Raw genomic sequence first — 20,914 nt, forward strand, 5'->3', positions numbered from 1 at the left:
TCTTGTTATACTTATATCTTGCTTGCAATCCAGCAAATCATTAGGGAATAATTATTGATGTTTATCTTTTGAATGCTGAAGTACAGTGCAAAAATTATGGCAGGTTACTGAGAACAGCTTTCTGTGTTTCAACAAATCTACCAAATTATTTCTTGAACTTACACTGCTCCACAAATCGGACAAACTATTTTTTGACTTGTTTGATTGAAAGTGGCCAAGGATATGTTTGTAGCACATCCAAGCTAAAATTTTCTTTTTTCGAGAGTACACAAATTGCGTACCATAGCTTTATAGAAGGAGAGAAAATTAGTACATGACATCTACCACTTGCTGCGAACAACGAGCGTAGCACAACACCACATCCGGCTATCCTCAAGATAGCCACACACAACAACACAACTACAACACGGAAAAACCTGCCCAAAACTGAAACACCTCGCCGCGTCTTGATCGACGCCGAACACCTTCGAAGAACAGCAACTCCAGCTTCCTTTGGATTCATCCGCGACGACCATACATAGCGCCGGAGGTGAGCGGTCAGGGCCACGACGAACACTGGAGGAGCGCCAAGTGGAAACTCATTCTCCTCGCACGATGCTCCCAACAGAGAAACGACGTCGCAGACGCCGCCATCATGCCGCTCCAGAGGACCAAGGCTTTCGCCCGGAGACAACTGCCAACATCAAGCACGATGGAGATGGCGACACACTCGACGTCGCCTCCAGAGAGGGGAACGACACCCGCGGGTGCCATCGACGCCGGCCGGCCAAAACCGGACAGGATTTTCATCCGTAATGTTGCGCATCTCCACTTCGACGAGGTACCGAGCAGCACGGTTCCTGAAGCCTCGCACCGCCGTCACCGCAGCAAATCCGCTGAAACCGCGTAGCCGTGGTCCAACACCACCCGCACTGCCGAGAGAGCGCGAACCAGACCTCCACCAACATCGCCGTTGAGAAGCAACCACATCCTCCAAGCGGAGCAAAAGCCAGATCCGCTCCATCGGCCTTCATCGACACCGAGAGACTGCCGCCAGATTGGATCTGGCCCGCCCCTCCAACCTCACTCCGGCGCCATCTCCATCGGGGCATCGCCGCGATCCCCTCACACGGAGGCGGCCGGAAGCCCGCTGCACGCCAGGACACCTTCCTGGCAGTGCCATCTCGGCGCCGCCGCCCCCATGGCTGATCCAACGCCGCCGCCACCGCCGTTGCTGGCGCTCCACCTGCAGCCACCTACCAGTAGCGCTCCTCGCCAGGATCCGGCGAACGCCCTCGCCGTGCCCCCGCAGTGCCTCCAACCGCACCGCGAGCCCCCGCGCCGCCCGCGAGAAGAACGCCGCGCCAGACCACGCCGCTCGCGCCTAGGCAGCGCGCCGCCAGCCGCCGCGGCGCCCGCTAGACGCAGCTCCCCCGCGCGAAGGAGGTGCGTCGGGGCGCGCCACCCCTGCCCGCCGCCTTTGATGGCCGGGCGCCGCCACCACCGCCGCCGGCGGCGGCGGCAGCGGCTGAGGAGCCGCGGATCTGGAGCTCTGCCGCGGAGGGATGGGGGGCCTCCGGAGCCGCACGCGCGTGCGACTCAGGAGGCAGAGGGGGGGGGGGGGGGATAGGGCTGTGGAGGTGGAGGAGGAGGTCGCCGGCGAGGGGCTGGGGAAGAGGAGATCGGCGGCGGGGTTGGTTGAAGCCGACGCTTTTTTCGGTCGCCTAAGCTAAAATTTTCTATCACCAGATTGCGCAACTAGCACTGACTCCACCCATAGTAGGCGAGGTTCCAGTGCATTTGCACCATGAGCAGCCATAGCACGAGCTACCTTTATTACAAGCCCGTGGGCTAAACGTGAAGGTCACGTGATTGGCAAAACCTTTTGCTCCGGCCTGCTGAAAAAATTGGCACCACCACTTCTAAAGGAGATCGAGTCCATGAGAGGTGTGCATTCGGGACAAGACCCGTTCACACCGCGGCACAACACACGGTCCACGGGTACAAGCAACCGTACCAAGTCTAGGGCTTCGGCGGCAGAAAGTGTTCTGCTCAAAGCTTTTGGCATCGCGGAGGATGATCTCGCCGTTTTGGATGGAGCGTTGGAGCAGCTACGGGTCATCTTCGACTCGCCGCTACGCGAGCCTCAGCTCAAGGCGATAGCGGCCATCTTCGGGAAAACAGTGCCGGTTAACCTCACCGGTACTATGGAGAGTGTGATGGTCACGTAGAGTGGTCGGGCGGGTACGGACATTGGAGCACCCCTGCTTCCAAATGTCGTACACATCTCTGGAGATGGTTTGCTGGAATGTGAGAGGGCTCAACAGCCCAGCAAAGAAGGATGCGCTTAGGGAGCTCGCTGACTCGATGAAAGTAGCTATTTGGTGTATTTTAGAGACTAAGCTCGTGCATGTAGACACTTACATTATCATGTGGTGCTTAGGGCCGGCTTATGATGGTTTTGCGTATCTTCCTTCGTCTGATACACGTGGGGGCATTTTTATTGCGTGGGACTCCTCGAAGGTGTCCATATCCAACACGGTGCTGGATTCTAACTTCATCACGGGCTACGTTTCCCCTAGGGAGGGACAACCTTGGTGGCTGTCGGTTGTGTACGGACCGCAAGAGGATGCGCAAAAGATTGCCATGATGGAGGAGCTGACAGCTAGACGAGGTCTCTGCCCAAGGCCGTGGATGGCAGTGGGAGATTTCAACATGATTCTGAATGCTTTGGACAAAAACAACTCTCTCTTGGACAGGAGAATAATGGGTCGTTTCAAGAGGTTTGTTGATGACAATGCTCTCAAGGAGCTGTTCCTACATGGCAGGCGGTTCACATGGAGCAATGAGAGAGAAAACCCCACCTTGACCAAGATCGACCGGGCCTGGAGTCGGTGGACTGGGAGCTCGCGTACCCGGAGTGTTTGTTGCAGGCCCTCTCCACCAATACGTCTGATCACTGTCCCCTGTTTCTATCAATGGAAGACCAGCTACAACCGCGGAAAAGATTCAGGTTTGAGATGGTTTGGGTGAAGCTGGACGGATTTTTGGATGCGGTGCGCGATGGATGGACTTGTGAGGAGAGCATCACGGACCCTTTTGTTAGGTTGGATGTGCTGCTTAGGAATTGTGCGAAGCATCTAACAGCTTGGGGGCAGCGGAAAGTCGGGAACATTAAGATCCAGATTGCGCTCGCGAATATGGTAATCTTATGCTTGGATTGCGCTCAAGAGAGACGTTTGCTGTCGGATGGTGAACGATGGTTGCGTCAAACTCTGAAGCTTTTGGTGTTGGGATTGGCCTCACTGGAAAGAACTATAGCAAGGCAACGATCCCGGCTACGATGGTTGCAGGAGGGCGACGCCAATACCAAGTTATTCCACTTGGTGGCGAATGGGAGGAAGGCAAAAAACTTCATACCCGCGATCTCAGTGGATGGGCGCACTATAACATATCAGACTGGGAAGGAGGAGGCGTTCTTCGAAGCTTATAGCGAGTTCCTTGGCACCTGTGCGCCTCGCGAGCACACGCTGGATTTGGAGTTCTTGGGCATCGAGCAAGTAGATTTGGCTGACCAAGACATGGTTTTTCAAGAGGAGGAAATTTGGAATGTGGTGAAGGACATGCCCTCGGATCGTGCGCCGGGGCCGGATGGTTTTATTGGGATTTTCTTCCAGAAAGCATGGACGATCGTCAAGCGGGATGTGATTGCTGCTATGCACAAGATCTTTATCAACAATGGGCGTGGATTTGGGAGGCTCAACCAGGCGCTGATCACTCTAATTCCAAAAAAACCGGATGCTTGCCAGATCAATGAGTTTAGGCCAATCTGTTTGCTGCATAGCATCCCGAAGATGGCCTCGAAGCTGTTGGCAACGCGGTTGCGGCCGCGTATGAGTGAGTTGGTCCACGTGAACCAATCGACCTTCATCAAGGGAAGGAATATTCACGACAACTTCTTGCTTGTGAGACAGATGGCAAGGAAACTTCACAAAAGGAGGACGAAGGGAGTAATGCTCAAGTTGGATATCTCGCGCGCGTTTGATTCCTTGTCGTGGCCTTTTCTTTTCGAGGTGCTAAGGGCAAAGGGCTTCTCGAGTACTTGGAGATCCTGGATTTCGATTCTCCTCAGGACTGCCAGCTCGCGAGTGGTGGTCAATGGATGCGCAGGCAGGAAGTTCATGCATGCTTGTGGTTTAAGGCAGGGGGACTTCATTTCCCCGCTACTGTTTGTCATTGCGATGGATGTCCTCACGTCCCTGGTGATCAAGGCACAGGAATTGAATGTGGTTAGCAAGATGCCAGGCTGCACGCCAATGCAAAGACTCTCGCTGTACGCTGATGATGTGATCATGTTTATTCGGCCTTGGAGATCGGACCTTTGGTTCGTCAAGGATGTGCGCTCGATTTTTGGTGAAGCATCGGGTCTCAGGGTCAACTTCTCTAAGTCCTCGGCTGTGTTGATCCGATCTGACGACGAGGACGAGGAGCTGGTTCGTCAGGTGTTACCTTGGCGGATGGAGAAGTCTCCCATCAAATATCTAGGGCTCAAGTTGGGGATCAAGCAACTCACCAGATCGGACTGGCAGCCCATTGTGGACAGCGTGTTGAAGCTAATGCCAGGATGGCAACGTGGCATGGTGACTAGGCCGGGGCGCCTGATCCTTGTTAATCAGGTGGTGCGCGCGCGGCCCACACACCATCTGATCGTGGCTGAGGCCCCCAAGTGGGCGCTGGAGAAGATTGATAAGGGTTGCCGCACGTTCTTTTGGGCTGGGACTGAGGAGATTCAGGGAGGCAAGTGCGTGATTGCTTGGAAAAGGGTGTGTCGTCCCAAAGAGTTGGGAGGTCTTGGAGTCATGGATCTTTACAAACAGGGACTGGCGCTCAGGTTAAGATGGGAGTGGTTGAAGCGGACAGATAATGATCGACCTTGGCAAGGCTTGAACCTCAGCTCGGGCAAAGATGTGACTAAGGCATTCGATAGCTTGGTAAAATGGAATGTTGGCAAGGGTTCACAAGTGTTTTTCTGAAGAGATCGCTGGATCAATGGTTCTAACATCAGCGAGATCGCGCCACTCCTCATTCGAAAGGTAAGCAAGCAAGTGGTTAATAGGAGGAAGGTCAATGAAGCGCTTCTCCTACATGCTTGGACCCAGGATATCAGGGGTGACATGAACACGGAGGAGCTGCACCAGTTCATAAGAATGTGGGAGATATTGCTCCAAATGGAGCTAAGGCCAAACATGGAGGACGTCCCAATCTGGCAGTGGGAGGCTAGCGGCACTTATTCAGCAAATTCCGCCTACAAGATGATGTGCCATGGAGGCGTTCGGTTTCAATGTGCTTCGGCAGTTTGGCGTTATTGGGCTACGCTAACGTGTAAGATCTTCATGTGGCTAGCTTTTCAACACAGGATTTGGACATCTGACCGTAGGCAAAGGCATGGATTGCAAGAGCATAGTTCGCCCTGCTTCCTGTGTGAGTAGGAGGAGGACACGGTCGAGCACCTCCTCGTGCAATGTGTGTATGCCAGGCAAGTATGGTTTCTCAGTTTCAGGAGACTTGGCATCGACACTGAGCTCATGCCTACTAGGGACCATACATTGGGTGATTGGTGGATGGCCTCCAGGAAGCGCATCATCAAGAGGGATCGCAAAGGTTTCGATACCCTATGCACGTCGGCATGCTGGAACATTTGGAAACAGAGGAACGACAGAGTGTTTCGCAACAACACCACGGCCTCGGAAGCGGAGGTAGCTGAGGCAGTCCATAAGGAATTTCTTCGGTGGGCAGCAGCGTGAGGAAGAGGAGAACCCAATATCATAGAGTAGTCGCGTTGTGTGTGTGGAGTGGATGAAGTGGTGACAGCGGCCTGTGGCTGGGCACCGGATCATAACCTCTTGTAATTATTCCTTCTATCTTCTATAAAGCTAAGGTACGCATTTTGCGTACTCTCGAAAAAAAGAAGGTCACATGATTAAAACTTAATCGCAGGAACTGGCGCAGGCTTCAATTCGAACTCAGTGCTCTGAACTGTTTTGGTGCTGCTTCCCCGCAAACAACTTCATAAACCCTTGTGTGTTCGAGATGAAACTCTGGTAATAAGGATTCCTTTTCAAGGCATAGCAAACTTTGTACAATGTCACAAATTATTTTTTGACCAAGTTTGTAGAGAAACTATTAGTAGCATATGAATTCAGTAGCCGTGGATATTGCCACGAAATATGTTTTGGTGGTGTATTTATTTATTATTATAGGGGAGCCTTGGCGCAGTGGTGAAGCTGCTGTCTTCTGATCATGAGGTCATGGGTTCAAGTCCTGAAAATAACCTCTTACAGAAATGAGAGTATTATTTATGAACTTGATTGAATTAGAAAATTTTGAATTACAATCAAATTTACGTCTTATATTTTGTTATATATTGTCAAGTCTTTAAAGTGTTTCGATATAGTCTCCCTCAAAAAAGAAAAAAACCCCAACAAAGTGCACACACACACACGGTCCACAGGAAAGGGAGTGGTGTGGGCCTTATGAGACACGTTGAGCGCGTGTGTTATACCGGCGTGAGAGTCTGCCGGTCGGCCTATTCACATCATTAATTACAAAAAATTATGATGACACATCTTCGCATCAGAAAAACTTGCACACTTCCTTCAGACGAACACACATCGGGAACAACCTTTTAACTTCTTTTGTTTTTTTAGGCGAGGGAACACCATCTATAATCTGCCTCATTTTGCATGTTCTTTACAGGCATTTCACATAGCATAATTGCAGGTGTTGGCAGTGCATTTATTTAGTATTATAGATGTTTATATTATTTATGAACTTGGTTGAATTAGAAAATTTTGAATTATAATCAAATTTACGTCTTATATTCTGCTAAGATACGGTATAATATATTGTCAAGTCTTCAAAGCGTTTAGATATAGTCTTCCTAAAAGAACAACAACAAAGTGCACACACACACGGTCCACAGAAAAGGGAGTGGTGTGGGCCCTACGAGACGCGTTGAGCATGTGCGTTCTACTGGCGTGAGAGCCTGCCGGTCGGCCGATTCACATCATTAATTACAAAAATGTCATGATGACACATCTTCGCACCTGAAAAACTTGCACAGTTTCTTCAAACGGACACACATCGGAAACGACCTTTTAACTTCTTTTATTTTTTATAGGCGAGGGAACGCCATCTATAATCTGCCTCATTTTGCATGTTTCTTACGAGCATTTCACATTAGCACAATTGCGGGCTGACCCAATCAATACAACCAGACTAGATACTTGTACCACCTGAGAATAATGAACCATCGGCGTCCACAGTTTGGTGTTGAGATTCCTGGAATTTTTTGGACTTAAACTTTGTAGGAAAATTATATTAGTAATATATACACCACATATTTTCACGTCATATAAATTTTTGCTGTAAATGTTCACACTGTTTTCTTCAAACTTGATCAAACTTTACAAAATTTGACTTCAGTCAAAGCTAGTATGCGAAGTAAATAAAAACGGATCGACCTAGTATTTTGCCAAGAGGCGGTATGATAACTTGACAAGTCATCCCCGCAAAAAAAAAACTTGACAAGTCTTAAAGTGCTCAGCTATAGTACACACACACGGTCACCACTGTATATACATGCCACTCTCACGAAAGGCGCTCCATCATTGGCTTGTCGAACAAATACAGTACTCCTAATTCAAGCGCAACAGTTAACTTACTTTAGAACGGCAATTTATTGGTGCGAGGAGAAAGTAAACATGCAACATGAAGTAGATACACGTAGCGCATCTATCAGCTCGTGATTTAGGCGGCCGCTGACATCCTCTTTCTGCTGTAGCGGACCATGGCCTTCCCCTTGGGCCCCGGCATGACCACGTTCCAGTCCGTCTCGGGGAACGGCGACACCATCTCCATCTCGAAGTTCCTCAGCAGATGGCTCCATATCACCTTGATCTGCATGTACGCGAACGCCTCGCCGACGCAGGCGTGCCGCCCGCCACCGAACGCCGTGTATGAGAATGCTCCGCCGGCCCCGTCCTCCCCTCTGCCCGGACCGAACCTGTTCGGCTCGTACCTCTCCGGGTCCCTGTACACGTGCGGGAGACAGTTGTGGAGCACCAGCGGGCTCGCGACGGTGCGCCCCTCCGGGATCTCGTACTCGTCACCCTCCCTGGTCCGCACGGTGAAGCTCCGGCGCGCGTGACGCAGCAGCATCATCGCCGGCGGGTGGAGCCGCAGAACCTCCTTGACGCAGCGGTGGAGGGTGTCCATCTCCTGCAGGACCTCGTAGTCCATGCGGTCGCCGTGCCGTGCCACGATCCGCTCCTGCTCCCGGACGGCGGCGCGCAGGTGCTCGGAGTTGGCGCGCACGAGGAGGCGCGCTCCGGTCCACGTGCTCGTGCTGGAGCTTGTGTGCTGCCCCGCGAACAGCGCCGAGACAAGCATCCCGACGACCTCCGTCTCGGTCGTGGCGCGGCCGTCTTTGTACCTGGAATCGATCAGGCATTGCAGCATGTCGTCGGGGCCGCCGTCAGGGTAGCTTGCTTTGCGGGAGCTGACGATGTCGGAGAATATCTCGCCGAGCCTAGCACGCGCCCTGTCGCGCCTGCGGTGCGCCGGGATGGGCAGGTGCGGGAACATGATGGTGACGAGGCGCATGCCGTCGTTGAGTTCACGGAGGTGCGTTGCGACTTCGCCGAACATCTTGGCCCGGACCTCCTCCCCGAACAAGCACCGGCTGGCTACGAGCGTGACGAGGTGCTCTAGCTCCTGCTTCAAGTCAACCGTGCCGGACTGTCCCCATCTAGCAAAGTACTCCTGCATGTGTGACATATGCAATAGTTAACAAGAAAATCAAGGCTACTAGACATATCATCTTATTTCTTACCTCGACTTCGCGCACCATAAGTCCGGCGTAAGTCCTGAGCTTGGCCGGCTTCATGGCGTCACCAAAGAAGCGGAACTGCTCGCGACGAGTAGCGAAGTCCACGTCGAAGGCGACGCCGGGGCCGAAAGTCGGAATGGTGAACCGGGAGACCTCGTCCTGGCTAATCTCCATGTCCAGCCCTTGGTAGAAATGGCTCGACACGTCTGGCCCAACCAGGAAGGTCACCTTGCGATGCAACAGCCTCACCGTGAACACGCTCCCCATCTCCGTGTGGGCGTTGCGAATCACTTGCAGCGGGCCCTTGGCGAGAAGCGCCGGGAGGATCCCAACAAGGGGAGCCCCTGGGGCCATGGGCGGTGGAGAAGGTGATCGCTTCGTTGTTTGGGAGACCGTCGGTCGTCGTCGGGCCATCATTGTCGACAAGATTGCCAAGAAAATAGGAAAACATGCTACCCAGAGGACTATTGCTAATTCCATGTTCGCAATCCAGATGATATTGGAGCTAATACCGTAAGAACTCTGGCAAAGAAAAAATCCATAAAAACCATAGTTTTAAATAAGGAGCTATGCCAAATAGTGGCATCCTTCTCAAACAGCTAGTATAACACGGGTATAGCGGGCTATACCCCTCTGTTTTGTAACTTTACCAAACAATTATATATAAATACCATTTAGCATCACCCTGCTCAAGTCTCTATAGCATGGCTACATCACGGTTATCTAAAACTTTTGGTAAAAACATGGTAAAATGATTCAGTACTTGCCCCATCACTAATTAAGTTGTTTTTGAAACATCCATATGGCAACACTTCTGTTTGCTGCCATGCTAAAATGAATATCCATATTGCGGACATAAAATGTTTCCATTATATTATAGCGATGCAAGTTTTTAGTGTACTTTCTTAGAGTTTTTCGGGTGATATTCATCCGTTTGTTATTAGCACTCGTGGTCCCATGTTTTCTCTGTACCTACCTGGAGTACTGCCAGAAACATGGTTCAATTTTCCCAATGGCCTCATGCCTCCATCAATCAATAAAGTAAATTGCCCTAGTGGCCCTTATGCCTCCAGGGAAATAATAATAAACTCAAACTGTATCTTACCGACAGCTGAACTAAAAGCTAACATCTATTTTCATAATATTATAATTTATTGGGTCTTAGAAATAGGTGTCCACCGTTATATTTTGTAGGCAGGAGGTTGTCCAAAAGTGACAACTTATCGGTATATTTAAGATGTATGTGCTTTTTGATCCTAGATATTTATATACCAGATGATATCCCACATATAGTCGTGGAGTTGCAGATTTAATCCCAAAATATTGCATTGAATATAAACTCATCCGTCAAGATTCAAAACATGTGAGAAATTTCTGCTGAACAAAATAAAACATTTTTTTAATAAAAAGTTAACATGCTATAACTAAATGAGATAAATTTAAAATCCACATATAATGCACGAATACATGCTGCTGACAGAGAGGCTCTCCATGTCTCTACACCAGATGGCGGTTGCTAGATCAACCTAGCGAATCCAAGAGTACAATATTTTTGGTGATTTGCCTCTTTGTGGGAGCAGAAAAATGGCTATTAATGCTTGCTAGTGAGGTCTGTCTATGTAGCATATAGATTGGTAGAAAATATTCAAAGAATTTGTTTGAGATAAAAGAGAGCTACATATACATGCTTAATTCTATCACAAACATTTTAGGTATAATTCCATGGAACATATATAAGACGGTAATCCGACCAACTTTTTTTATTTTTAGAAAAGGACCTGCATCAAACCCAGAGAGTGCATATAGCCCTTTTCGACGGATGCATGACATATATAAGCATGCACTAAGGGTTTCACCGGAGCTTATACGTACCTAACACAGCTGCTTCTAGCCTTCAAGCAATTTGTAGTGTCCGGTGGTATGGCAAGTGAAGCGCTGGTGTAGGGATCTAATGCGTGTTTTTACCTTATAGATGGTACTCTTCGCTCACCTCTGTCTGAGCTTCAGTTCGGAAAAAAGCCTCTGTCTGAGCTACCCGGCGATCAAAATGACGCAGTGGGAGATGGAGAAGTAGGGAACGCCCGGCGCGGATATTTATAGGTAGAGGAGGAAGTTCGTTGTTCGCAGGGTTAATTAATTTCGTCCTTATCTCGTGTACACTAGGCATTCGAAGAGATCGACCACATGTAAACAATACCACGTGGTTAATTAGTTTTTTTTAGCAAAACGTGGTTAATTAACTGCCAGTACAACCGGTGGAGTGTACCAGTGGCGGTGCCAGGCCCAAGCAGGCCGGGGCATGGCCCGGGGCCTTGCTCATTCCTGGAGCCGTCACTGAAATGTTTGATGGTTGATAAAACAATCTCCCGCTACAGAAATCAAGTTATTTGCCTAGCGGCAGGTACACTCCACAAAGGCCAAAAACACTCAGCAAACGGTTCGTCGAGTGTTACATTCGGTACAACGCACTCGGTGTATACCGTTTTAGCAAAGCCATGTTTGACAAGTGTTTTTTCATCAAAACTCGGCAAACAATTTACTGACTGTTTTCCATGGTACTACTCGGCAAAGATTTGTACTAGGTTAAAAAAAGGAAAATCTGGTTCATACCACTAACTATTTCGGTTGTTCGATGGTTGTTGTCGACGTCCTGGTAACGGGGGTATCCAGACTTACCTGCCTGCGGTCCAGGGCGTGGCTCCATCAATGGCCTGGTACGGCCCATCTTCATGAGCGATCGCTCAAGACCCTCGCGAGGGGCCAGGCCTCGCGAGGCGGACGACACCAAGACCTCCTGTGGGGCGGCCTCGCTAGGCTGGCTCCCGAGGAGCGGAGATATCAAGGCAAGGGGCACCTCGCGAGGTGCGCGTGACGTGAGCCATGACGACCAAGGCCAGGCGGGCGCCAGCGGGCGCAGAGTGCCAGTTTTCTCTTTGGTGCTAAAGGGGCAAGCGCAGGCGAGGAGTCCCGAGGCATCAGACAAAGGTTTCCATATCGATGCAACGAGACCAACACCAGCAGGACGGCAGGACGGAGGTCACCGCGGAGCCCATGACGGCGTCATCACCAGAGCCTTTGGCAGGCGAAGACCAACTTTTGTCAGGATAGCTTGTACTAGTTGTCCCTATTCAAACTTGGCCGTTGTGGGGATCCCTTCCCGCCTAAGATTTGGGAAGAGGACCCAGGCCTCTATAAATAGAACTAGCCACCACCATAGTAGCGATCTCATCTTGGATTGGATCCATTCCACCAAGGACACCACACAAGCTGACCGAGCTCAAGAACACCTCTCCTCAGGAGGCTGTTCATCCCTTGTACTGTTCTCATCAGCCTACGAGGCAATCCACCACACCACACTGGAGTAGGGTATTACACCACAACGGTGGCCCGAACCAGTATAAACCCTCGTGTCACTTGTTCTTTGGGTTCATCGAGCTAGGCCTTGAGATTGTTGCGAGAGCGAGCTAGAGGGAGAGAGAGATCTTCGTGCGCACCCCAGTGTTCGAACCTCTAGGGTTTGCCGGAACCCGTAATCCGACATTTGGCGCGCCAGGTAGGGGTGCGCCGAAGCCTCACTCCTTCACCGACTTCGTCTCTACGTTCGACCCCCATGGCTGGCATTGCTCCTCCAACTGGACCAACGGACTCCCGCCACGGTGCCATGGGGCTCAGGGCCCTTGCCCCCGCCTTACGGCGGGTGCAGTGGCCAACCAAGTTCAAGCCGGAGATGCCACCTCGCTACGACGACGCGGCGGATCCGTCGGTGTTCCTGTTGGCATACGAGGAGGCCGTTTTGGGAGCTGGAGGCAACGAAAAGGTCATGGCCAATTGGTTCCCCATGGCCCTCGCTGACGTGCCGCGTGCCTGGCTGCTCAGCCTGCCAGGATCCTTAGTGGCCTCTTGGGAGGAGCTGCTCGGCCTATTCGTCACACGCTTCGCGGCGCCGGCGCCTGCCGCCGTCGCAGCCCTCCTGGACGGGTCGCAAGCACCGCCCTCCAACCGTCACGTCAAGAAGTTCTTCCGCCAGATCGGCGCCGCCTCTGTGCAGCAGGGAGCCCCTCCAGGATGGGTGGCGCCCAAGGCCGACGTCACCTTCGACTCAGGGGACCACCCCGCTACCACCACTGGCTTGGGCACACTCCCAATGCTTTGCACGCCCACCATCTGCCACGTCACCGTGACCAAGACCCTCATCGACGGCGAAGCCGGCCTCAACGTGCTCTCCGTGGAAGCTTGTGGCTTGCTTCACGTACCGCACGGCAGGCTCCGCCCCACAAGCCCTTCTCCGGGGTTGGTAGTGGATCCACCAGCCCCCTGGGCCAAATATGCCTCTCGGTCACCTTCGGTACCCGGGACAACTATGGCACCGAGCTGGTCGACTTCGACATCGCCCGCATCGGCCTCCCCTACAACGCCATCCTTGGGTACCCTGTCCTGGCTCAGTTCATGGCAGCGACCCATCCGGCCTACAACCTCATGAAGATGCCAGGGAGTAGCGGCATCCTCACCGTGGCTGGAGACACCAAGGAGGCTCTGACGGCCCTCAAGCTCGCTTTCAGGGCCGCCGCGGCAGCACGCCCGGCCGACAAAGCCGCCCCAGGGGCTAAGGGGGCCGCGCCGACAAAGAAGAAGTAGCTATTCACTCAGGATCGGGCCGAAACGAAGCAAGTGCTGGTCGAGGAGGATGGATCCACATGAGCTACCTTCACCATAGGCGCCAACCTCGACCTAGACCAAGAGAAGGCATTGGTAAAGTTCTTGCACGCGGACAAGGAGGTATTTTCCTGGGAGCCAAAGCAGCTGGTGGGAGTTCCCAGAGGAGTAATCGAGCACCATCTAAGGGTGTGCCCCAATGTGCGCCCAGTGAAGCAGAAGGCGCGGCGGCAGTCCGCGGAAAAGCAGTCCTTCATCGTCCAGGAAACTCGCAAGCTAGAAGCCGCAGGTGTCATTCGCGAGGTCCGGTACCCGGAATGGCTGGCGAACCCCGTCGTCATGCCCAAGAAAGGTGGAAAGGAACGCATGTGTGTCGACTTCACCAACCTCAACAAGGCTTGCCCCCAAGATCCGTTCCCTCTCCCGCACATCGATCAGATCGTCGACTCCACCGTCGAGTGCGACCTGCTGTGTTTCCTAGACGCGTTCTCGGGTTACCACCAGATCAAGATGGCGGTGGAGGACGTGGAGAAGACGGCCTTCTTGACCCCTTGTGGGGTATACTACTACACCTGCATGCCGTTCGGGCTACGCAATGCTGGAGCGACCTTCCAGCGGCTGATGCACATCGCCCCGGGTCAACAACTGGGGAGGAACGCTGAAGCCTATGTTGATGACATTGTGGTAAAATCTCGGGAAGCGAGAACCCTCATCCAGGACCTAGAGGAGACTTTTGCCAGCCCGTGCCAGATGGATCTGCGGATCAACCCGGAGAAGTGCGTGTTTGGTGTCCCCTCGGGCAAGCTGTTGGGCTTCCTCATGTCGCACCGGGGAATCGAGGCCAACCCAGAGAAGGTCAAGGCAATAGAAGACACGAGCCTGCCGCAAACCCTCAAAGAAATGCAGGAGCTTGCGGGCTGCGTGACCTCGCTAGGGCGCTTCATCTCTAAATTGGGGGAGCGGGCCTTGCCGTTCTTCAAGCTGATGAAAAAGAAGGGCCCATTCGAGTGGACCCCTGAGGCCGACCTGGCATTTCAAGACCTCAAGAGATACTTGACCAGCCCTCCGGTGATGGTGGCACCTCGTCCCCTCGAGCCCCTTGTGCTCTACTTGGCCGCCACGCCCCACTCAGCCAGCGCGGCATTGGTAGCCGTCCGGGAGGAGCGTCAGGCCAAGGACGCGCCGCGTAATCCCGTACCTCCGGCCGGGATGGTGCAGCACAAAGACGGCGCATCTAAAGCCACGGCAGCACCCACAGAAGATCAGGCTCTCCAAGACGGTGTTCTTGGGCCTGCGGAGGCCATGACGGGCGACCAAGCTCCGGAGGTTCCCCCACCTCAGGAGGCACTGCAACCCCCGGAAGCCGCAGGCTTCGTCGACGCTCCCACCCTCATCGAGCATCTGGTGTACTTCGTCAGCACGGTGTTATGAGACGTAAGGGCACGATATCCCATGCCGCAGAAGCTCTTGCTGGCACTCCTGGTGGCCTCGCGTAAGCTGCGTCATTACTTCCAAGGTCACCCGATTAAGGTCATCTTAGGTTACCCACTTGAGAGGGTACTACGGAGCCCCAATGCTGCGGGAAGAGTGAACATCGAGCTACAAGCATTTCAGTTGGAGTTCAGCACAACCAGGGTCATCAAGGGAGCCGCACTTGCCGACTTTGTGGCAGAATGGACCGACACCCCAGAGCCCGAAGCGGGTGAGGGCCGATCCCTCTCGCCGGGAAGTGAAGCACCAGATGGCTGGGTCATGTACTTCGACGGCGCATTTGTATGCCAGGGCGCGGGGGCTGGAGCCGTGATCATGTCGCCTACCCAAGACAAGCTATACTACGCCGTGCAGCTCTGCTTCCAGCGAGGCGAGAAGGTCTCCAACAACATAGCAGAGTACGATGGATTGATCACCGGCCTCAAGGCCGCGGCAGCCTTGGGGGTGAAGCGTCTCACCATCAGGGGCGACTCCCAGCTCCTTGTTAACTTCTCCAACAAAGTATATGAGCCGAGGGACGAGCACATGGAGGCGTACCTCGCGGGGGTACGCAAGATGGAGAAGCAATTCCTGGGCCTGGAGCTATAGCATGTGCCTCGAGGCACGAACAAAGAAGCAGACGACATCACCAAAAGGGCGTCCAGGCGCCTGCCCCAGGAGCCCGGTGTCTTCGAAGAACGACTCTTCAAGCCTTCAGCAGCTCTTCCGTCTGCGGGGCCGGCGTCGCCTCAGGAGGAGCTCCCCTAGCCACCAGCCTCGGGAGCTCCTACCTGTGGCCCGACCTCGGGAGCACGCCTGCTTCTGGCACTCGAGCCTCAAGAGGGGTGCTGGACCGAGGAGTTCAAGGCATACCTAGTGCAGGGAGCATTGCCGGGGAAAGAAGAGGACGCAGAGTGTGTGGCCTGGAAAGCTACATCATATTGCATTCAGGACGGTGAGCTTTACAGAAAACGACCAAATGATGTTTCCTTGCGATGCATCTCCAGGAAGCAGGGGAGTGAGCTACTGGCTGACATACACGCCGGGGACTGCGGGCATCACTCGTCGTCGCGCACCTTGGTTGGCAAGGCATTTCGCAGCGGTTTCTACTGGCCCACGACACTCAACGACGCAGCCAAGCTGGTGAGGTCCTGCAAGGCCTGCCAATTCCATGCCAAGCAGATTCACCAGTCGGCTCAAGGCCTCTAGACTATCCCACTCTCCTGGCCATTCGCGGTCTGGGGGCTGGATATCCTGGGTCCCTTCCCTCGAGCGCCCGGGGGCTACCGTTACGTCTACGTCGCCATCGACAAGTTCACCAAATGGGCGGAGGTGGAAGCCGTCCGCACCATCCCAGCCGGGTCCGCGGTCAAGTTCATCAAGGGTCTCGTGAGCCGGTTCGGAGTCCCTAACCGCATCATCACCGACAACGACTCGTAGTTCACTAGCAATCTCTTTAAGACATATTGTGCTAACCTCGGAATGCAGATCTCCTACGCTTCGGTCACACACCCCAGGAGCAATGGTCAAGCCGAACACGCCAACACAGAGGTCCTGAGGGGCCTCAAGACTAGGACCTTCAAGAAGAAGCTCGAGGCCTGTGGCAGGGGCTAGCACGACGAACTCCGGTCCGTGCTATGGTCCATCCGCACCACCGCCACCAAGCCAACAGGCGAGACCCTGTTCTTCCTCGTCAATGGAGCAGAAGCGGTTCTGTCGGCATCCTGGGAACGGGGGTCCCCAGACTTGCCTGCCTGCGGCCCACGGCGTGGCTCCACCAGCGGCCCTGTACGGCCCATCTTCACCAGCAAGCACTCAAGACCCTCGCGAGGGGCCGAGCCTCGCAAGGCAGACGACACAAGACCTCCTGAGGGACGACCTCACCAGGCCGGCTCGCGAGGGGCGAAGAGGCAAGGGACTCCTCGCGAGGTTTCTGTGACGCAAGCCATGACGACCGGAGCCAGGCGGGCGCCAACGCGTGCAGTGTCCTCGTTTCCTCTTTGGTGCTAAAGAGGCAAGCGCAGGTGAGGAGTCCCGAGGCATTAGGCAAAAGTTTCCATATCGGTGCAACGAGACCAAGATCAGCAGGACGACAGGACGGAGGTCACCGTGGAGCCCAAGACGGCGTCACCACCAGAACCTTTGGCAGGCGAAGACCACCTTTAGTCAGGATATAACTTGTACTAGTTGTCTCCCTTCGAATTTGGCCGTTGTTGGATCCCTTCCCGCTCAATATTTGGGGAGAGGACCAGTGCCTCTATAAATAGGACTAGCCACCACCATAGGAGGCATCTCATCTTGGATCGGAGCCATTCCATCCATAGCCACACACAAGCACAAGAGCACCTCTCCTCAGGAGGTTGTTCGTCCCTTGTAACTGTTCATCCTCAGTCCAAGAGGCAATCCACCACACCACACTGGAGTAGGGTATTACACCACATCGGTGGCGCAAATCAGTATAAACTCTTGTGTCTCTCGTTCTTTGGGTTCGTCTAGCTAGGCCTTGCGATTGTTGCGAGAGCGGTCTAGGAAGAGAGAGAGAGATCTTCATGCGCACCCCAGTGTTCGAACCTCAAGGGTTTTGCCGGAACCCGAAATCCGATATTTGGCACGCCAGGTAGGGGTGCGCCGGAGCCTCTGTTCCATCAGCAGGCTCGCCAGTACTCTGCAGCGACGATGACCGGTGACCTGAGGGCCAACACCGACCACTGTGCGCCCTGCCCAGCCCGAACGGCGCCGACCACCCAAGAAGACCTCGACCTCGCGCCCCGGGCGGCACGCGCGCCGCCAAGCGATGCGGGGCGCTGGCGGCGCGGCTTAGCGTCGTCCACCCTTACCACGCGGTGCGCTCGGGCCGCAGCGTGAGCCTCCAGCTACGCCGCGGCAACGGCGCCATACAGCCGGCGGGAACAGGCGAACATGAGGGCCGCACTCACAGTGGCACGGGAGCTGCTGCGGTGCCGACTGATGGAGAGCGGCCGGGATGCATTGCTGGAGCGCGTCGCCGAGCTACTGGACGCCGCGGCCACGGGAGCACCGCCCTTCTGCTCCTTGCTTACGCCTCAGGCCGCGGCCGGATCGCATGGCGGGCCTCGCCGCGCCTGCGTGCCCCCGGGCGCGCCAGGAGGTTTCATCGACACCGGCGCGACCAGCAGCGCCGGACGCCCGGTCGCACCCGCGCCACCTCCGATGAGCGCGGGCACGAGCGTTGCCACCCACGGCCCCGGCGGGATGCTGCCCTACCATCCTCAGGGCAGCGCGCTGGGCCGGGCAACGTGGAGCGTGGGGCACTTCGGTGAGGTTTTCGGGGCGACAGCCTCGGAGGCCTACGTGCCCCGCATGATGGCCCAGGAGTACACGCCGGAAGACGACCCTGGCTCGTTCCTCGAGCCAGGCTGGGAGGAGGAGGCGCTAGAAGCTGAGGCCTTCCAGTAGCCGCCCGGGAGCCTCACCAACCATGCCGGCGAGAGCAGCTACAAGCTGCCACTAACCTCTCAGGAGCAAGCTTACGCTAACCATGGGTCGCAGGTGGATCAGGTCACAGCGGTAGACGGCGGCCCCAGCTCGTCAGCCCCCCTTCCACTAGGAGGAGCGCACTGGGGCCCGCAGGGAAGGAGCCGGGAGCAAGGCCCTTCCCCGCATCGCGCGGAGCAGGGCATCGCCCGGAGGTAGGCCCTCTGCCGGGGAGGTGCTGGTGAGCCTGCCCCCCGACAGAGGACCCGTGGTCGCCGAGGGCGCCGCTGGCGTCTCCTTTGCCCCTTGGCATCGTCCTGGTTTCCGTACGCCCCAACGATGGTTGAGGGTGGCGCAAGGCGGGCCCCTCGTTTGGCGATATGAAGTAAGGCTCGCGCCTGTGAAGGTCTCCGCTCGTGACACTCTCACGTAATAATGAGTGGGGCTATACATGCCTCAGAGTCTCTGGAGTGCCGCCCTCGGGCCTCGGGGGCTCCCGTCCACGTCCTAGTGGAGGCACTACGCTCCGCGCTGGTGGAAGACCATAAGACTAGACTAGGCGCCGGGACGGGGCCATTTGCTTTTAACCTCTTTTCTGTAGCCCTATTTTCTGGCTTGGATTTAAGTTTGAAGTTGAATTTTCATGCGCGGGGGGTGTCGTTTCTCGTTCGTGCGATTTCTTGCGATCTAGTTTCTTACCTCGATTCGGAGTTCGCACCAGCTGCCTCCCCCTCGTGAGCCCCTCGCGAGCGGGGGCTGGGCACAACGCACGCGCGCTGCACGCACGCCCTGCCATGGCTGGCGCTTGCTTCTCGCGAGGCCCTCTCGGACGGATCGGCAGGCCCCTCAGAAACTCACGACCTCACGAGTCGATTCGGAACCCATCGTGACTAAGGTAAATTACAACAGCAAACTCGTGCCGGGACTTGCGGGCTCATGAAAACACATATCCAGCTTCGCCTAAGGAATAGAAGTAGTAATCTGTTTACATGAGGGGCTCCCCCTCCCAAAAATGCTCTTACAACTTCCAGGGCCGTGCCGAGCTGTCGCGTGCAGGGTCGACGACAAGGGAGCACGGGTTCAATCGGACATGTCGCTCACTGCGTCCTCCGGGTCGCCCTCAGATGCGTCGCTGGCGTCGCCGTCGCTGGCATCACCATCACTATTGCCAGCATCACCCTCACCATCGTCGACCATGTCACCTTCATCCGCCGCGACCACCACCGTGTTGTCCTCGGAGGTGAAGGCCCTGACTAGAGCATTCACATTGTCTTCCATCCAGCACGCCAGGTCACCCTGGATGGCCTCGGGTACGGGGGCAATGGCGGCATCAAAATCGAAGTTGGGGTAGGTATTTTGGAGGTGGCTGAAGACGCGTGAGAACGCACGCCTGAGCAGGCCATGGCTCCTCTCTTCAACAAGCTCGCGAGCCCTCTCGGATCGGTTCTCCAGGCATGTCACCACGTCGGTGAAAAAGCGGAGGTGACTGGCATAATCATTCGCGTGGGGATGAGGGGCATGTTCGTCCCAAACGGCGCCCAGCCCCGCGTTGGCTTTAATCCTGAGGTCTTGGAGCATGGGGGCGTGCACGCGCTCCAGCGTCTGCCGCCGAAGCGCTTCCTCCCTGCTCTGCTGCGTGAAGGACTCGGCGCTAGCGACCCGCCGCTGAAGAGAAAGCAGCTCGGCACGGGCGGAGGCCAGCTCGGCCTGCACTGAGACCAGGGTGGCTGCGGCGGCCTTCTCGCGCTGTTCTGCCTCAACCAACTCTGACCTGAGGGCAGTAGTCCTGCCCACAGCTTCGGCTTCCACAAGCTCCAGCTTCAGGTCGTACCTACCAATAAGATCTGCGCGAGCCTCGGCCACCCGACGGTCGACCTCCTCCTGGGCCTTAGCCTCGCCCGCGCAGACAACATCCTCTGCTTGGGCGACCTGACGCTCCCTCATCTCTAGCCGCTCAAGCCCGAGGCTGCGCTCTGTGGCCTCCAGCAACAGTGCTTCCTCGCGCCTCGAGATCTCCTCCTCGTCGGACGGTGCACCCTTCATCGACGCCAAGGCGGCTCTGCGTGCATCCACCTGCTGCTCCAAGGAGGCGTTCAAGACCTGGAGCTCCCGCGTGCGCTCCTCAGCAACCGCGCGGCGACCGTCTGCCTCCCTGACCTCCTCCAAGGCTCGGGCACTGGCCTCGCGTGAGGTTGCCAGGGACGCCTCGGCCTTCGCATTGGCATCTTCACGCTGAAGATGCCCAAGATTGATAGCCACCTTCAGTTGATGCCACTCCTTCACCAGCCGGAGACCCTCGGTTTCAAGGCGCGTGTCTACATCCGCGAGTTCTCCGTCGAGCCGGCGCATCGCGCCCATTGCCTCCCGAAAGAGCTCATGGCGGACGGCGCTCCACTCGTGCGCAAGCTTAAGCGCGCAACCCAGTTCGTCCTCCACAGCAGGGGTTGTAGGCGGGACATGAAGTGGCTC

General features: G+C 55.1%; 1 protein-coding gene across 1 annotated transcript; it reads right to left on the reverse strand.

Annotated features, from left to right (window-relative positions):
* Window positions 1–7,507: 7,507 nt before the first annotated feature.
* Window positions 7,508–9,332, reverse strand: LOC123049129 (obtusifoliol 14-alpha demethylase-like). Its single transcript, XM_044472119.1, has 2 exons — window positions 8,873–9,332; window positions 7,508–8,802 (listed from the first exon to the last, which is right to left on the reverse strand). The coding sequence occupies exons 1-2, from the start codon at window positions 9,284–9,286 to the stop codon at window positions 7,789–7,791; spliced, it is 1,428 nt and encodes a 475-aa protein (XP_044328054.1). The 5' UTR covers window positions 9,287–9,332; the 3' UTR covers window positions 7,508–7,788.
* Between the last annotated feature and the right edge of the window lie 11,582 nt (window positions 9,333–20,914).

This window comes from Triticum aestivum, chromosome 2D (assembly GCF_018294505.1).
Source record: "Triticum aestivum cultivar Chinese Spring chromosome 2D, IWGSC CS RefSeq v2.1, whole genome shotgun sequence".
In the NCBI taxonomy this organism is placed as follows: domain Eukaryota; kingdom Viridiplantae; phylum Streptophyta; class Magnoliopsida; order Poales; family Poaceae; genus Triticum; species Triticum aestivum.

What these genes read in the sequence shown, in the direction of transcription:
- LOC123049129 (XM_044472119.1), bottom strand. Translation starts at nt 9,286, where the DNA reads ATGATGGCCCGACGACGACCGACGGTCTCCCAAACAACGAAGCGATCA. An exon ending in TTATGGTGCGCGAAGTCGAG is followed by an intron (nt 8,803 to 8,872) that starts GTAAGAAATAAG and finishes TCACACATGCAG; the next exon opens with GAGTACTTTGCTAGATGGGG.